General features: G+C 45.5%; 1 protein-coding gene across 2 annotated transcripts in view; it reads left to right on the plus strand.

The window, feature by feature from the left end:
• The first annotated feature begins 3,013 nt into the window (after window positions 1–3,013).
• SFSWAP (splicing factor SWAP) overlaps window positions 3,014–17,023 on the plus strand; it is an 81,038-nt gene continuing 67,028 nt past the window's right edge. For both annotated transcript variants that reach the window (XM_070386344.1, XM_070386345.1), the window contains exons 1-4: window positions 3,014–3,383; window positions 5,917–6,086; window positions 6,668–6,799; window positions 10,980–11,065. In XM_070386344.1, coding sequence (XP_070242445.1) covers window positions 3,166–3,383; window positions 5,917–6,086; window positions 6,668–6,799; window positions 10,980–11,065 — 606 coding nt within the window. In that variant the 5' untranslated portion in view covers window positions 3,014–3,165. The remainder of the gene's footprint in view (window positions 3,384–5,916; window positions 6,087–6,667; window positions 6,800–10,979; window positions 11,066–17,023) is intronic.

Genomic DNA, 17,023 nt, shown 5'->3' on the forward strand with positions numbered 1-17,023 from the left:
AACAAAATGGAAGGGATGGGGAAGAAATTCACTTGTGAACGGTTAAATATATGGTATCTTTAGTCTTTAAATAAAAACAAGATTCCGTCACCAACCCACACACTACTGTACTGCCACAACACTATATTTTTTTCCATCTTCAAACTAGGTTATAAAATATCCAGTTGAAGGAGACAAGCCCGGCTCACACTGTAGACAAGACGCCTTCATGTTGAGAACGTAATAGCAGAGGTGGACTGGAAGGGCATTCTAACATTCAGTGTATAGCATGAGAAAGCATCCCCATAAGAAATATCCACTTACAAAATATTCCAACAGAACAGATTTATCTTTACATGTCTGTCTCCCCACCTTGATCATGAGCCTTTCAAAGACAGGGAACATCAACTCTCTTATTTCCAGTGCTGAGCACATTCGGCCTGGCAAGACAGTTGCCTTGATGGGTAGGAGCACAGGCCCTGGGGGCATGCAGCCAGAGATGTGTGACCTTGGACAAGTTAACGAACATCTCCAGGTAAGACTGAGATCACAGGACTTCCATCAAAGAATAGAATTCAACTGAGCAAACCTTAAAGATCTCACTGGTTTATTCAATGATTCATGTATCAGGTAGCATCCAAATTAACATACAGAAAGAAGCACCAAGAAGCTGTACAAAACAACTTTTATAGGGGACTTCCTTGGTGGTCCAGTGGTTAAGACTCCATGCTCCCAATGCAGGGGATCCGGGTTCAATCCCTTGTCAGGGAACTAGATCCCTGCATGCCACACCTTAAGACCCAGCACAGCCAAATATATATAACCTTTCATAGGTAGAAGGGAGCAAGAACAAGAAGTCATACTAGCCCCCAGACAGGTTGGTTATTGCAAGATTACTCTCCTGGAGGAGGTGGCAAGGGTCTAAAAAGCAAGTCACCTAACTAGTGCTAACTAGTGTTTATCAGGTGAATCCTGATTTGCTGATTTAAGATTCCATTTCTAGAAGAGCCAAAACTATAATTAAATCAAGTCTTAGTCTGATGACTTAGCATCATCAACCCCATTTGGGGACTGTTGTCTTGTTTCTCACCGGGTCTCATGAGGACCAAATGGGTCCTACATGTGCTCGGGAAGGCACCTATCTGCCCTCATGACCACTGATGCCCTTCCATCCAGTGTCACAAGAGGCTTGGCCTGCAGGCTGAGCATACAGGCTTCCAAGCCCACTGGCTTCACCTCCGGACAACAAATGCTGTTTGGGTGCTGGAGGGCAGAGGCTGGTGTATTTGTCTGCTTCTCTGTTTTATCTGTATTTTCTTCCTGATTCTAGGTCTCCACTCAGCCCTTCTTTCACAAGCAAAGCAGGTACCCCACCCCAGCTCTGAGGAAGCAACCAACTCCAGCCTCCACGGTAGTGGGGGTGCTAGCTTGTTGGGCTCAGGGTTACCCCCACCTACCTGTTTTCAGCTCTTTCTAGACCTTTATTGGAGAAGGAAATGGCAATCCACTCCAGTATTCTTGCCTAGAGAATCCTGTGGACAGAGGAGCCTGGTGGGCTGCCGTCTATGGGGTCGCACAAAGTCTTCGCACAAAGTCTTCGGACACGACTGAAGCGACTTAGCAGCAACAGCAGCGGACCTTTATACTAGCTCAGGGTATTAATTTCCCTCTGCAGAACCACCTTTGTTTTCTTAACTGAACCCGGATTCTTAACCACTGAACCACCAGCGTGCTCCATTTTAGCCTAATTTTGACTGAATTTTAGGATTGGAATCACAAAGGTACTATTTGCACGTTTCGGTCTTGCTTCCTTTGCTCAAAATTGTTTTCCATTCATCCAGTCTCTTGCTTGTAACTGCAGCTCATTCAGTTTCATTGTATATTCCACCGTGTATATAACTACACTACAATTTATTTGAGCATTCTGTTGTCGATGGACACTTGGGCTGCTTCCAGTCTGGGGCCATTCAAGAAGGATGCTATAAACACTTGCGTCCACGTCTCCTACAGCTTTCCGCGCATCACACGGAGGGTACCCATCAGGGTATCCACGGACAAATGGAACTGCAGGGTACAGATAAACACGTTGAACTTCATCGGAGTGACAGTCTCCAAAAGTAGTTGTACCAGTAAACTAAACAAATAAGAGTAAGAGACGAAACAAACCAAAGCAAAATCACCCCGCAAAAACAGGTCTCTACAAACGGAGTTCCCACCACTTTCCTCCCACACGGGTCCCCAGGACCAAAAAATCCGTCAAGGCAAGAGCCTTCGCATCTTACTAAGATCTCTGACAATTGCTGAGGAAACCTTCCGAGGTAGGCGAGACCAGGGTCATGACCCCCAGGACCAAGAGCTTCAGAAAAGCCATGCGACCTGCTCCCAAGGCACACCCTTGTCAACCTCCCGGGCCCCAGAATCCCCGGCCCAAAGCACTCGACGCAACGACCCATGGCCCCCCTGCCTCACGACCCCAAGACCCCCAAGCACTCGACTCCACGGTCCCCGAGCCCAGAGCACCCGACCCCAAACAGCCGACTCCACAACCCACGCCCCCGAGTAACCGACTCCACGGTGCTTCGGTCCCAGAGCTCCCGACCCCAGAACACTCAACCCCACGACCTCATGGCCCCACGGCCCCCAAGCACCCGACCCGACGGTCCCTGGCCCCAGAGTGCATGGTCCAGGGCCCAGCTGACAGAAAAGCCTCTCCCAGGAACCAAGGGCACCCGCCCCACCAAGCCGCGTACGCAGCCCACGAAGCACCCGCCCTCCTTCCGCAGGGCCGGGACGCGCCCGGGTGTAGGTAACGCACGATCCGAAGCCGCGCTTTCGCCACAGCTCTGGACTGCCGCTGCAGAAAATCCACACCAAAAACGCGCTTTCCTCTGATAACGGAAGTTCCTAAGGTGGCGGCACCTCCGAATGCGAAAAGCTAGAGTCAAATATTTTCTAGAGGCTCAAACGACGCGAGTGGATTAACTAATCAGTGGAATCTGCTCGCCGGAAGTAGGGCTGCACCTCGCCGGAAGTTGCGCTCCTCCATTTTATTGCCCGCAATGGCGGCAGTGTCTAGTTTGGGGCCGGGATGCGGCGCTCTTGACTGAGCGGGTAGGCCAAGCGGAGGCTTCAGGGACATCGGCCGCGGCGCAGAAGAAAACCAGCCTGGACGCCGAGGACGCTGTCATGTACGGCGCGAGCGGAGGCCGCACCAAAACCGAGAGGAAAAGCGGCGCGAAGGAGGAGACCGGGCCCGGCGGTGCCGGCGGTGGGGGGAACCGAGTGGAGCTGCTGGTCTTCGGCTATGCCTGCAAGCTGTTCCGAGACGATGAGAGGGCCCTGGCCCAGGAACAGGGACAACATCTCATCCCCTGGATGGGGGACCACAAGATCCTCATCGACAGGTCGGTTCCTCCCCCCACCCGCCGGTCCTCCCCTTCCCTCGCCCGCTTGATTTCGTCTGATGTTGACTTGATGGCCAGGACTGAAAGGGGGTTTTCTGGAGTCATCGGGGATCTGGGGGACACCCCTTCCCTGTCCCCACATCCTCCTGGTTTTGGGGGGGGAGGGGATGGTGAAACCTGCCCTAAGGCACTGGCTGGAGCTGCGTGCCGCGTCTGTCGCCGGAGGGATCGTCTCTGCTCCCGCAGCCCCTCACGACCCCTCACTCTTGTCGCTGGGTTGCAGTTGCCACTCCGGGCAGTGGAAGCTGCCCGGGCCCTGGGCCTCTCCTGACCGGCGCTCTGGGGCCCTCCGTGCGCCCACAGCTCCGTGTGGTGGGAGGGCAACCAGAAACGCCGCAAGCTGATGTCGCGATTAGAGAGCTCTTGGACCCCAAGAGTTGGCTTTGAACCTCTCTATCCCCAAGGCTCTCTGTGGAGCGCCGGTATTTTGCCGTCATGATATTTGATCTCCCCCCCGCCCCAACCCATTCCTCCCCCTTCCTGTGTTGATCTGATGAGTTTCACAGATTGAGGCTGAAGTTGCCAATCATTGAAGGCCAGTTGACTTTTTGCAGACACTGGCCTTGCTCTTAGAGGTACTGTTCTTAGGGCTGGTTTCACTGTCTCTTAAAACTGAAGGATGGAGCTGAGACAGAGGTATGTTCTTTTCAAATCAAACATGCTTTTAGGTAGTCACTCTGGAGGGTGTTTGGCCACTTTGGACGGAGGGGTCCTGGGACTGGAATTTCTAAAGATGTTTGATTTGAAAAGGGTGACCTTACATGATGTAGGTTGTTTGCTCCCCTCCCCTCCCGTGTTTTCAGTCCCTCTTTCTCCTTGGGATTTTTGTTTGTGGGTTTGGTTTTTGCCAATTTGGCAACTCTGCTTCTGGGGCCCAGACTGAAAAGTAACCGTGACCAACCATTAAACTGTGGAATAGTCTCTCCGAGTGAAGGAAGCCCATCGTTTGAGACAATTAAAACTGGATTCTACAAAGCCCTGGAACCTGACTATAGGGATGACCTCTGAGCTGGCCAGAATGGACACATTAATGACCAAACGCCTTTTCCATCCCCGACGTTTCCACTTGGAGTTAGATCTAGACAAGAAGAACTCGTGGAGGGAGGGTCGCCAGCTCAGGTCTGGACCTGAGGGCCCCAGCACTCTGTTCAAGCATGCTGTACCTTCAAACCATGGTTTCTATTGAATGATGCTGCCTGAGTTGTCAGGCGGCTTCCTTTTGAAAAGTGTTACTTGTGGTATTGTTAAAGTTTGATAAGCGAGTAAGTCTGAGCTTTTTTACAGTTTTCCATATCATTCTGTACATGATGTGAGTTAGGTCTTCCAAAACCAGTGGGGAGCAAACGCTACACATGTAGATGTGTAATATTTTAAGATAATGATCTACATTTGTAAGTTAAGGAGGTTTACAGCGTAGTAAAAATAATTTTTAAATTTAATAATATGCAATAACTTGGCTACCCTGAAATATTTGGCCGTTTTTCCTGTAAATGTCTTTTTCCCCCCTGTATTTTCTAGTCCTCATTACAAAAGTCAGCACTAAAAAATTAAGCAGACTTTTGTCTCTCTACATCTGTTTCTGCAACCCTAAATCTTGAGTGTTTTAAGTAAAATTCCCTAATTCACTCATTATCTGAGAGTTGCACTTTGACAGCATCTTCATTGAACTTTTTGTATTTTAAGCATAGCAGAAAGTGCTTGCTTAGTCTTCATCTGGCTAACATACCTATGGGTCCGCGCAAGTGCACATGGATGTGTGTTCATGTATGTTATATCCTGGGGGCGTAAAGTTTAGAAGCACATATTTTATGCTGCGTCTTCTAATAGTTTTGCTCTGTTTCTAGTGAACCTCCTTAAACTGCACGTATATGTCACTGTTCCTATGTATGTGTGTCTCTCTATCACATAACCCAGCACTTATTTCCTCAGCCAAGTGGCTAGGGGGCGAGCCTAGCCAAGATTTTACCTCCAATGGACGCAAGTTTCTTTGGTGAAGATCTCTCCTGAGAGTTCGGGACTAGCAGAAAGAAGCGAGGAAATTTCGACCGTTTGGTTCTTACGGATAGGTATTTATGTATTCGGTTTGTGTGAATGTAATCTATGATATTTGACTTTTCAGAAAAAAAAGTTTTTTTTCTTTTTTTTTTTTCTTACAAATGGCATTGAATGGTTAACCAAACCATAAAGGGTAAGAACTGCCACTGATGTGGATACCATTTAAGCTATTAAAGGATTGTTTACCTTTAATTATAAGTTTTATCATATGTTAGAAAGGAATTTAGACTTTGTTAAGATAACTTGAGTTTAAAAGTAGGTGAGATATGACTAGCCAAATTAAATATAATGAGAAGCATTTTTATGTTTGCTTTAATATTTTTATTTATTTTAATTGGTAAGTATACATAGAAAACGTCACACACGAACCAACCCAAACGTTAATTTCTTCCCATTGACCAGCATGTTCATATTACAGATATGATGGGCGCGGTCACCTGCATGACCTTTCTGAGTACGATGCTGAGTATTCCACATGGAACAGAGATTACCAGCTCTCCGAAGAGGAGGCACGAATAGAGACCCTGTGTGATGAAGAGAGGTATTTAGCCTTGCATACGGACTTGCTTGAGGAGGAGGCAAGGCAAGGTACTGCTCAAGAAAAACTTACTTAAGCAACAAACTTTTTAAAAAAATTTTAAGTATTTAAAAGTTTACTCCCATTCATTTTTTTATACTCACTCTTTCTGATATTATCTTGACAGTACCCAGTGGATTGGAAAAACAGCAGTCTTTGCGTTCTGAGAGGACCTCAGGATAGTTTATATATAGAGCCACAGAGAATTTTCCCAGCTTTTGAGGGCAGACTGGGATTTGAAAAAACAAAAACCAAACTCTTTAACTGTTCTTCTTTAACAGTATCGTATAAATTAAAATTGATGTTCTTGTCTTTGCCATAACAATCTTTAATACAGTTCTTACTCCCCAAGTTTCTCACCAGGAAGAAATTTTCCACAAAAGACGTGTAATCCGCTGTCTGTGGTAAACATGTACTGGCAAAAGTACATATTGATAGATGTGAAGTGTGAAATTTTAAAACATTATTGCCTCGAAAAGAGGTTGGAAAAAGTGTGTTGTATGCTTTACTGATAGCCACAACTTTAGAAATATATAAAATGTTTCTCAGTAAATTTCTGCTTCTGTTAACATAATTCTCATTTTTGTTCAAGAGGAAGAATACAAGCGGTTGAGTGAAGCACTGGCAGAGGACGGGAGCTATAATGCAGTGGGATTCACGTACGGCAGTGATTACTATGACCCATCCGAGCCCACGGAGGAAGAGGAACCTTCCAAACAGAGAGGTGAGGTGAGGGGGCTGCCCGGGTGATGATGTTGGGCAGGCACTGCGTGTAACCATAGAGTCTTCAGAGCACGATTATGGGCACTAAACAGCCGCAGTGTCACCGTGGGACAGAGAGGAAACATGATTGATGTTAGGGTAAAACAAAGCTAAGAAGTAGGAAAGGAATTGTTGTTGGAAGTGGGGAATGAATTCAGAGTTCAGTTATCTTCCAAGGATCTGGTTGCCTTTTCCTTTCTTTCTTTTGGATTTATGGAGCAGGAAGTTACTCTGGATTCTGTGTTTCCAGATGGACAGTGTATGTGTTGAAATGCACAGTAACTCATTCACAGGGCATTGAAGGGACAGGCGTTAACCACCCTCCTGCTAACCTGCTTCTTCATAGCCACTCCATGAGTGAAATAATGACAGGTGTCCAGTGGAAGGACACCTGTGGAGTCAGTTATTATCAAGCAGAAGATAGCACAGGGTGTCCTGGTTAGGCTTGATAGGCCCTAGGACATAGACTTACCACAGTATTTTAAAGTAAGTAATATTTACCTAGAAATAAAGATTCTAAATTTGTGCCTTTTTGGATTAACTCTGAATATTTTTTTAAATAAGCGATAGTGCTACTAAAAAAAACTGGAGCTGTGCAGTTCAAAAATAAAGTCCATATTCACTTTGGTAAGCCCTGAGAGCACCTTTATTACAGCCCTGCATTCATGATCAGTCATGAATCATCAATAATGATAACACACTTGAAACATTAAGAGTGGATCACTTTATTCAGGATATTCTGTTTAAAGAGAAGAAGAACTTCAGAAACCTATTCAAATGTTCGGAGTAATGAACTGGAATCACATCATAGAGAGATGGAATTCTGGAGCTAGCTGAACCTGTGATATGGACTTACTTAATTGTTTTATCCTCAAGTAACAAATCTTCTGGCAAGTATGAAGTGACTGTGGCAGTTAATATTAAAATGCCGTCTGCCCTGCAGCCTCTCTAGGGTTCTCCCAGCTTCTTCACCACGGGGCATGACAGCAAGATGTGGGGGCCAGCTCATACAGACACTTGCCTCATGGCCCTTGCTTTCATTCTGCTCATTACTTTATGGGCATAAGAATCACTGTTACACAGCTCTGTTCTGCAAGCTTCTCAAGAGTTTTCCCAGATGTAATTTTAATCATACTGAGTTAAAGCCTAGTTAAGGTATTAAACACCTTCTAGCATTGACTTTTGAATCTGAGCAGACCTCAGAAGTTAGGGTGCGGTGGACGTGTTCTTGCGGTTTGAGAAGTATACACTCATTCCCTAATCTAGAATAAGTCGTCCATCTTAGGATTCCGGACAGTTCCAATTTTGTTGTCTCTGAGCCTTGTACATTCCGTGTGCTTTAAATATGCAGTGTTTGATCAGAAGGAAGGAATGCACACTATCTCCATTTCACAATGGAAGAACTGAGATTCATAGAACCCAGATGTCTTTTGCAAGGTCAATCGACTATTTTGGGAAAATCTACAGTAATATTTTCTTAACGTTTTAGATTGGGGATCAGCAAACTATGACTGAAGACCCAGTTGGCGCATTTCTGTGAAGTTATATTGGAAGAGCCATGCTCATTTGTCCCTGTTTTGTCTGTGTGGCTTTGCACTTCATTGACAAAGTGGAGTAGTTGAGACAGATGCCACCTGGCCAAAGAGCCAGGAATATTTACTGTCAGGCTTTTTGCAGAAAGATGTCGCAAACGCCTGTTCTAGGTGTTGGGCACCTGTCTCAGTGTAATTGTTGGGCTACCTGATGTCAAATATGGTTAGATTATTGAAAACACTTCAGTATTCTTGCCTGGGAAATCCCATGGGCAGAGGAGCCTGGTGGGCTACAGTCCATGGGGTTGCAAAAGATTTGGACACAGCTTAACAACTAAATAACAACTCTGGATTTTAAGAACTTCAATGTGGCTTAGTTTCTCTTCCAAGTTTTACTGTGTTTTCTCTTTAATGTAAATTCTCCATATTTAAAATCTTGTTTCTGTAACCACATTCTCAGAACTTTGCTTTGTGTGCTGATTAATTTTTTTAATGGAAGTTGGGGCCCTGTAAAACTTACAGCTCAGCTTTTAATTTACACTAGTATAAATAAAATGCCACATATACAAATAACATGTACGCATGCACATGCACACATACATACATACTTGTATGTGTACCTATGTATACACACACTTTTTAAATAGAATAGTTTGGTACCCTGTACCACTGCCAACCAGATTGTACTTTACTGCTGCATTATCTTACAGTCTAAAATTTTAATTTTGGTTTCTTTTTCTGAATCACCAACATGTCTCAATATTCCTTGATTTCCAAAAATGCCATACAGTTGACCATTGAGCAACACAGGTGTGAACTGGAGAGGTCTGCTTATTTTCAGATTTTTTTCTTCTTTCAATAAAAAGCAGTACTGTGCTGTTGGTCAAATCCACAGAAGTGGAGCCACAGATACAGAGGACCAGCTCTGGGACTTGAGCATCCCCGGATTTTGGTGCCCCTGCAGACACTGAGGGGCGACTGCACTGTCCTGGTGTTCGACTGCTGTAAACCCTTGTGATATTAACCAGAAGCCTTTGACGGTGCCTTTAGTTCTGTGTAACTTTTCTCTTCCCTTTCTGCAGCTTACTGTTGCCAGCCCAGTTCCATCCTTTATTTTCACAGGTTTTCATCATCATCTATCCCTTTTTTTAACAAAATATTTAAATTTATTTGAATCTGAATGAGCATTACAAAAGTTGGTTTTTATTTTGTGCTACTAAAACCATTTTTCTGTGAAGAAAAGTATGTGTAAGAACAGAGCAAATCTGTAACCTACCTGTTCCAAATAGCTCTTTTGCTCCAAGCTCCTTTATTTTTGAGAACAGCTTAGCACTAAGGAAAGGCTATTTGAACAAAGTTTATACCACTTTGTCATTTTAGGGAGATATGGTAAAGTTATACTTTTATATATTCACACCTTTGGCCTCATTCCCAAAGAAATTTGGGGGTTTTAAGCTGTTACTTGGCATGTTGCAAACCAGTGTTTCTAATCCTAACCAGTTCTGCTGTGTCATTTGGTTATTGGAGCTGAATAGAGGGGTTGCTGATTACAGGGAGCTTTCAGGCCATAGCAAGTCTTCAGTTCTTGGCAGAGAGGAAGGGTATGTGAGCTTGTGGGACAGCGGTGAATACTCCTGCAGATCACTCTGTGTCTTGTCAGACTGCAGTCAGCAGGTCTTTGTGTACTGTGAAGCCTATATAAAATTCCTTCTTGGCTTCGCAGAATTAAGTTTGAAATTGTTGTCTCTTCAATAGAATCCATTATGTACAATGGAGATATTTGTTTTGATGAAGACTTACTGTTTATTTCACATCATCTTTTTTGAAGAAATAAGTAGATGTGAAATTCTTAAAAATGTTAGCTTGGTTTTCTAGTATGTTTTCATACATTTCACTATATCCTCTTAAATTGTTCATTAAATTGAGATGTATATAGGTACCTTAGAATTCAGAAAGTTGCAGTGTGTAGTGTCTTGTCTGACTTCCAGTAGACAGATGTTTGTTAAGTGAACCGTTAAACAAGAAATGAAAGTAGACATACATCTGATTATTTGTGAAGAGAGAGGTGGTTTGCTTGGGTGGAGAGGTCTTGGCAGTTACACGCAGGGATTTTATGGTTCAGTGATGAAAACGGTCGTCTTGCAATAGAGCACCCTGTGCTGTGCCTGGCCTTCTGGGGAACCCACCCAGATAGTTTGGGGGGTGGGCTTAGCAGATCAGAGGGGCTGGGAAGGAGGAGAGCTGAAAGTGTGTCACACGCCTGCTACGTGCAGAGCCTTGGGGTGGAAACAGTCTCATGCGTTGTCTCCCTGCACCCGCGCCATGGCCCTGGAGTCCACGCTGCCACCATGTCTGTACTAGGAGGAAACAAACAAGAACAAGGGAAGCATGAGCCACCCCAGCCCCTCTGGGATCTGGTGAGGTGCTTTTGCCCACAGGTGGTACAGTGAACACAGAATAGAGTGCAAGTGTTTCTGGGAGCTGATGTACAACAAGACCACGAGGGGCCAGGTGATGCTCCTGCCGCTGTCCCCTCCACTGTTGCTTACTGATGGTGGCGCCCTCTTTTCAGGTTGTGATTCTGACGTTTTACATTTTCTTTTTATACAGAAAAAAATGAGGCTGAAAATTTGGAGGAAAACGAGGAGCCTTTCATTGCCCCATTAGGACTGAACGTGCCGCCTGATGTGGAGCTGGTAGGTCTCTTTGTCCTTCACAATGCTATTCACCGCTGTTAGCACTTACCGGGAAGTACTCGTGTGAGAGCCTCACCACAGTCACAGCCGCCTTACAGTTTGTGTGATGCTTTACACTTATTTTTGAGTTAATGGAGGAAAAATCATCAAACACCACCTACTTTTCTCTAAAGAAAAAAAGAAACATTACAGTAGAGTCACTAGACCAGAGCATCGGGGGCTGGGGGAGCTGGCTCACTCTCAGAGACCATGTGGTTGAATCCCCAGGTTTTACCAGTGTGGAAAAACCTAGTCAGAATTCCTGGTGAGGGGACTGTTAGCCACGTTTAGGTGTAAAAACCCTCTTACTCTAAGCAGCTTGGCTTCAGTAAAGTTGCTTTGCCCTATCTTTCTCTACTGTAGTTTTTGTGGGCACTTAAGATAAGTGTCCAGAGAAGGCGATGGCAACCCACTCCAGTGCTCTTGCCTGGAGAATCCCAGGGACGGCGGAGCCTGGTGGGCTGCCATCTTTGGGGTCGCACAGAGTCGCACACAACTGAGCGGCAGCAGCGGCAAGATAAGTGTCTTCACCTTGACATTCCCTTGGCACACTTCCACCTGGTTTTCCTCTCTAGTATGTCAAGACCCTGTGGTATCTCCAGGCAGCCCCTGCACTCAGGAGGAACATCTGGGTGGCATCCTGTCCACCTTAGTGCCCTGCAGCTGGTTACTGGCAGAGTTGGATTAATCTCAGCTCACCTGGCTATTTCAGCTACATTTGGTTAAGGTTACATTGTAACAGGCCTCATCAAGGGTTTTCCACCTATTACCTCATTTAATGCTGGTGGTCCTATGAAGTAGCTTCCTGTTTTGTCTCTCTTTCACAGATAAAGAGAAGTGAAGAAGTTGGGTCACACACAGCAGGCAGGAACTCTGACTCACAGTCTTTTAACTGTCGGGCCGTCATAAATTGCTATGCTTTGTAGCATCCCTACATGTTTATTAGGGATGTTTAAAACATTTTTGTTGCATGTACATACCCAGAAAAGGGCTATTTGTGCTCACTGTAAAGATTTTTCTTTGGCATCTTCCTACCATGGATGTGGGTATTCCAGGAACTTCTGTGTGTCCCTCTGTACCATCACTGAATAAACAGTGGACACTGAAAATTCTAGTCTTTCGCATTCTGCTCACGTGTGCATGTCACCTCCCATATTTAGTGCAGCATAGGTTTGATGATTCTTCCTCTTCAGTTTTGGTAATACAGAGTTTTACTATTTTTCTGTTGACCAGTCATGATACAATGGTATTGAGTAATTGTTACATAATCACAATAGAAAAAGATGTTTATCAATCAATGATCAGACAAAAACTAAAAGATGATTACAGTCGCAAGCCATAATGGGAACATGATTAACTTCACAGTATAAAAAAATTACATACAGTTTGGGGGTGTCAAGCAGAGTGATGTGGTCAGTGGAAGTGCATACGTGCACATGTTTTCAGCTGCCCAGTCAGTCTCTGTCTTTTGGTTGGTGCGTTTAATCCATTTACGTTTAGGGTAGTTATAGATACATATGATCCGATTACCATAGTCTTAATTATTTTTGGTTTATCTTCTGTAGGTCTTTTGCTTCTCTTGTGTTTCCTGCCTAAAGAAGTTCCTTTAGTATTTGTTGTAAAGCTGGTTTGGTGTTGCTGAATTCTTTTAACTTTTGCTTGCCTGGAAAGCTTTTGATTTTTGCATCAAATCTGTATGAGAGTCTTGCTGGGTAGGGAAATCTTGGTTGTAGGTTCTTCCCTTTCATTGCTTTAAATATATCTTGCCACTCCCTTCTGGCTTGTGGAGTTTCTGTTGAGAAATCAGCTGATAAACCTGATGGGAGTTTCCTTGTATGTTATTTGTTGTTTTTCCCTTTCTGCTTTTTATATTTTTATCTTTCTCTTTAATTTTTGTCAGTTTGATTACTGTGTGTCTCAGTGTGTTCCTCCTTAGGTATATCCTGTCTGGGACTCTCTGCTTCCTGAACTTGGTTGATTGTTTCTTTTCCCTTGTTAGGAAGTTTTCAGCTATTTTCTCTTCAAATATTTTCTCAGGTTTTTTCTCTCTCTTCTCCTTCTGGGACCCCTATAATGTGAATGTTGGTACGTTTAATAGTGTCCCAGAGATCTCTTAGGCTGTCTTCTTTTTTTTTTTTTTTTTCCATTCTTTTTTGTGTATTCTGTTCTGAGGCAGTGATTTCCACCATTCTGTCCTCCAGGTCATTTATCTGTTCTTCTGCCTCAGTTACCTCAGTTATTCTGCTATTGATTCCTTCTAGTGTATTATTCATCTGTTAGTTTGTTCTCATAGGTGTTTGGTAAACATTTCTTGCATCTTCTCCATTGTTTTCCCAAGATCCTGGATCATCTTCACTATCATTATTCTGAATTCTTTTTCTGGCAGGTTCCTTCTCCACTTCATTTAGTCGGTTTTCTAAAGTTTTATGATGTCCCTTCATCTGGGATATAACTCTGCTTTTTCATTTTGATTAACTTTCTGTAATACGGTTTTTGTTTTAGCCGCTTTGGGACTGTGCCTCTTATTCTGTCTGTCCTCTGATGGAGGAGGCTAAGAGGCTTGTGTAAGCTTCCTGATGGGAGGGACTGGCATGGGAAAAACTGGATCTTGGTCTGGTGGCCTTGGCCTGGCTTGCTGCTGCTGCTGCTAAGTCATGTCAGTCGGGTCCGACTCTGTGTGACCCCATAGATGGCAGCCCACCAGGCTCCCCCGTCCCTGGGATTCTCCAGGCAAGAAAACCCAAGTGGGTTGCCAGTTCCTTCTCCAGTGCATGAAAGTGAAAAGTGAAAGGGCCTTGCTTAGTAAAGCTTTAATCCAATTATCTGCTGATGGGTGGGGTTGCACTCCCTCCCTGCTAGTTGTTTGGCCTGAGGCAACTCAGCTCTGGGATCTGCTAGCTCTATGGTAGGGTTATTGGTGACTTCCAAGAGGGCTTACGCCAACTGGTACCCTCCCAACCTGATGCTGCCAGTGCCCTGGGCCCCGCAGTGAGCCCCTGCCAACCCACGCCTCCACAGGAGGCCCCCCAGCACCAGCAGGTAGTTTTGGTTCAGTCTCCTCTGGGGTCACTGCTCCTTTCCTCTGGGTCTTGGTGTTCACAAGATTTTGTGCCCTCTAAGACCAAAGTCTCTGTTTCCCCTAGTCCTGTGGAAATCCTATAATCAAATCCCACTGGCCTTCAAGGTCAGATTCCCTGGGGATGCCCAGTCCTTTTGTCAGATCCGCAGCCTGGAAAGCCTGACGTGGGGTTAAGAACCTTCACAACAGTGGGAGAACTTCTTTGGTATTATTATTCTCCAGTTTGCAGGTCACCCACTCAGTGGGTATAGGATTTGATTTTATCGTGATTGTGCCTCTCCTGCAGTCTTGCTGCAGCTTCTTCTTTGTCTTTAGATATGAGGTATCTTTTGGGGGGGTTCCAGTGTCCTGTCAATGGTTGTTTAACAGCTAGTTGTGATTTTGGTGCTCTCGCAGGAGATGAACACATGTCCTTCTGCTCCACCGTCTTGAACTGGAAGTCTGCTCTCTTCTGATGTTATTATATAATGGTCTCTTGAGCAGGAAATTGCTCTGTGTAGAAACCAGTTGTGAGTGCTCACTGGGTCTCCAGTGGACAGCTTGCTTTTCCTTTATGGTGATGTCAGTAGTGGATTTTTCATAATCTCTGTGAATTGGAGCAGTGATCCGCTGTGTGCATTATACACTGTCGTGTCCACATTAGTGGAGGAGCTCTAGTAGACAGATGTCTGTGTCATATATTCCATCTCGGTTACTAAATGTTGAAACTGCTGGCATGTGTTTATATGGACGCATGCTGCCTGGGTGGGCAGGGGCTTCTCTAGCTCCTGGCCATGCGGGGCTGGGGATGGTAAAGAGAGCAGGTGCTTGGTTTCTAAATTAAGCTTTTGGTTTAGAACCCAATGGCTGCAGGGGCTCTGGGGTTTCGTGTGAAGGGTTGGGAGCAGTTAAGAGGTCACGGCACCCTGGGGACGCATGCTGCTGCAGGCTCAAGGCTGGCCACTTGTTTCAGGTCCAGCCCCTAGACTAGACTCAAGCCCTCAGGTGGCCTTACAGCTCTATTTTAGCTTTTTATACTGCCTCTGTGGGGCTACTTGTATGTTTCTTGGGAATTAAGGACCTAGTTTTTGCCAGAATGTGTAGCCCAATGCTTGTCTTAATGGTGTTTTCAGTTACCTGTTCCTTTCCCAGGCTTTGTCACCTCCTGAGTTCTGCACACGCCCAGGCCCGTTTGTGGTTGTGTTGTCTTGCACTGCAGGGAAGGTAGAGGGCGTGTCTCAACCTGCTCTCTCACCCATCTGAGATGCCATGGACCTTCTGGGCCTGTCTGTTCTGTACTTTCTTGCGTTTCCTTCAAGCCATGGGACCAGAAGTGCTGCTGCTCAGCACACCCATTTGAGTGTGTTCACATGGGAAATGCGCTTTGTTGTTCAGTCGCCCAGTCATGTCTGACTCTTTGCGACCCCGTGGACTGCAGCATGCCAGGCTTCTTTGTCCTTCACAATCTCCCAGAGTTTGCTCAGACTCATGTCCATTGAATCGTGATGCCATCCAACCATCTCATCTTCTGTCATCCCCTTCTCCTCTTGCCTTCAATCTTTCCCAGCATCAGGGTCTTTTCCAATGAATCAGCTCTTTGCATCAGGTGGCCAAAGTATTGGAGCTTCAGCTTCAGTATCAGTCCTTCCAATGAAATGTGCTTGTTTAACTTACTTTATGGACAGAAGGGAAAGGGGGAAGGATTCAGTGCACAGTTCCCATCATGGGCTGGGTTTCCGTCCAGTAGGTTAATAGCAATAGCAGCTAAGGAGTGTTCATTAAGCAGGTGCTGTGAGCCAGGCACTGTGCAGCTCGGCTGCTCAGTCCCCCTGACACCAGTATATCTGTGATGGGGACACAGGCTAGAGCTGTCAAGAGCAGCCGCCCCAGGTCATCTTGTGGGTCAGGCCTGCACTTGCAGCCCAGAGCCATTGCAGAACTTGGGGCCACATGGTTACGCTTTGCTGAAGGTTGTTCTGATTAGAGCGTTCTCACCATGTTCAGCTGGTGTGTTGCCATGGGATGGAGGTGGGGGAAAATCTCATTTACCCATGTCCGTGTGGAGTTCGTGTGTTTTCTCAGGAGATTGTGAGGACTGTCCGTATATGATAAGCGCTGACTAACCCGTGGTCCAGCACGTGTTGTGCATGTTTGTTCTTCTGTGCTTTGTCTCTTAACTGTTTGTCCCTCTTTCCATGCAGAACTTAAATGTATTTGCAAAAACACATATGTCACCATGTTCCTTTCTGGCTTCAGGATTTTGAATCTGGTTTCAGTAGACCTTTCCCCCCTGACAGCCCTATATTCCCTGCTGTTACATCCATAGTTTTATTTTTACAGTGCAGTTCATGACTCAATCTGATATTTATTTGGGGCTGTGATCACAGAGGACTTCCCTAATAGTTCAGTTGGTAAAGAATCCACCTGCAAATGCAGGAGACCCCAGTTCGATTCCTGGGTCAGGAAGGTCTGCTGGAGAAGGGATAGGCTACCCACTCCAGTATTCTTGGGCTTCCCTTTTGGCTCAGCTGGTAAAGAATTCTCCTACAATGCAGGAGACCTGGGTTCGATCCCTGGGTTGGGAAGATCCCCTGGAGAAGGAAATGGCTACCTACTCCAGTATTCCTGCCTGGAGAATTTGATGGACTGTATAGTCCACAGGGTCGCAAACAGTTGGACACAACTGAGTGACTTTCACTTTCATGATCACAGAGGAGGAAAGGGCCAGCCCAGCTACCCCTGGGGTTCCTCACTTATTCACCCCATGTGCCACCCAGTCTTACCCCTCATTCTCCCCTGGCTCCTGGATCTGAGCTCCAGTCTTCAGAGCTTTTCGGAAATCTCATACTGGTGCAGGTTTT

Source organism: Bos mutus, chromosome 17, assembly GCF_027580195.1.
Source record: "Bos mutus isolate GX-2022 chromosome 17, NWIPB_WYAK_1.1, whole genome shotgun sequence".
Classification (NCBI taxonomy): Eukaryota; Metazoa; Chordata; class Mammalia; order Artiodactyla; family Bovidae; genus Bos; species Bos mutus.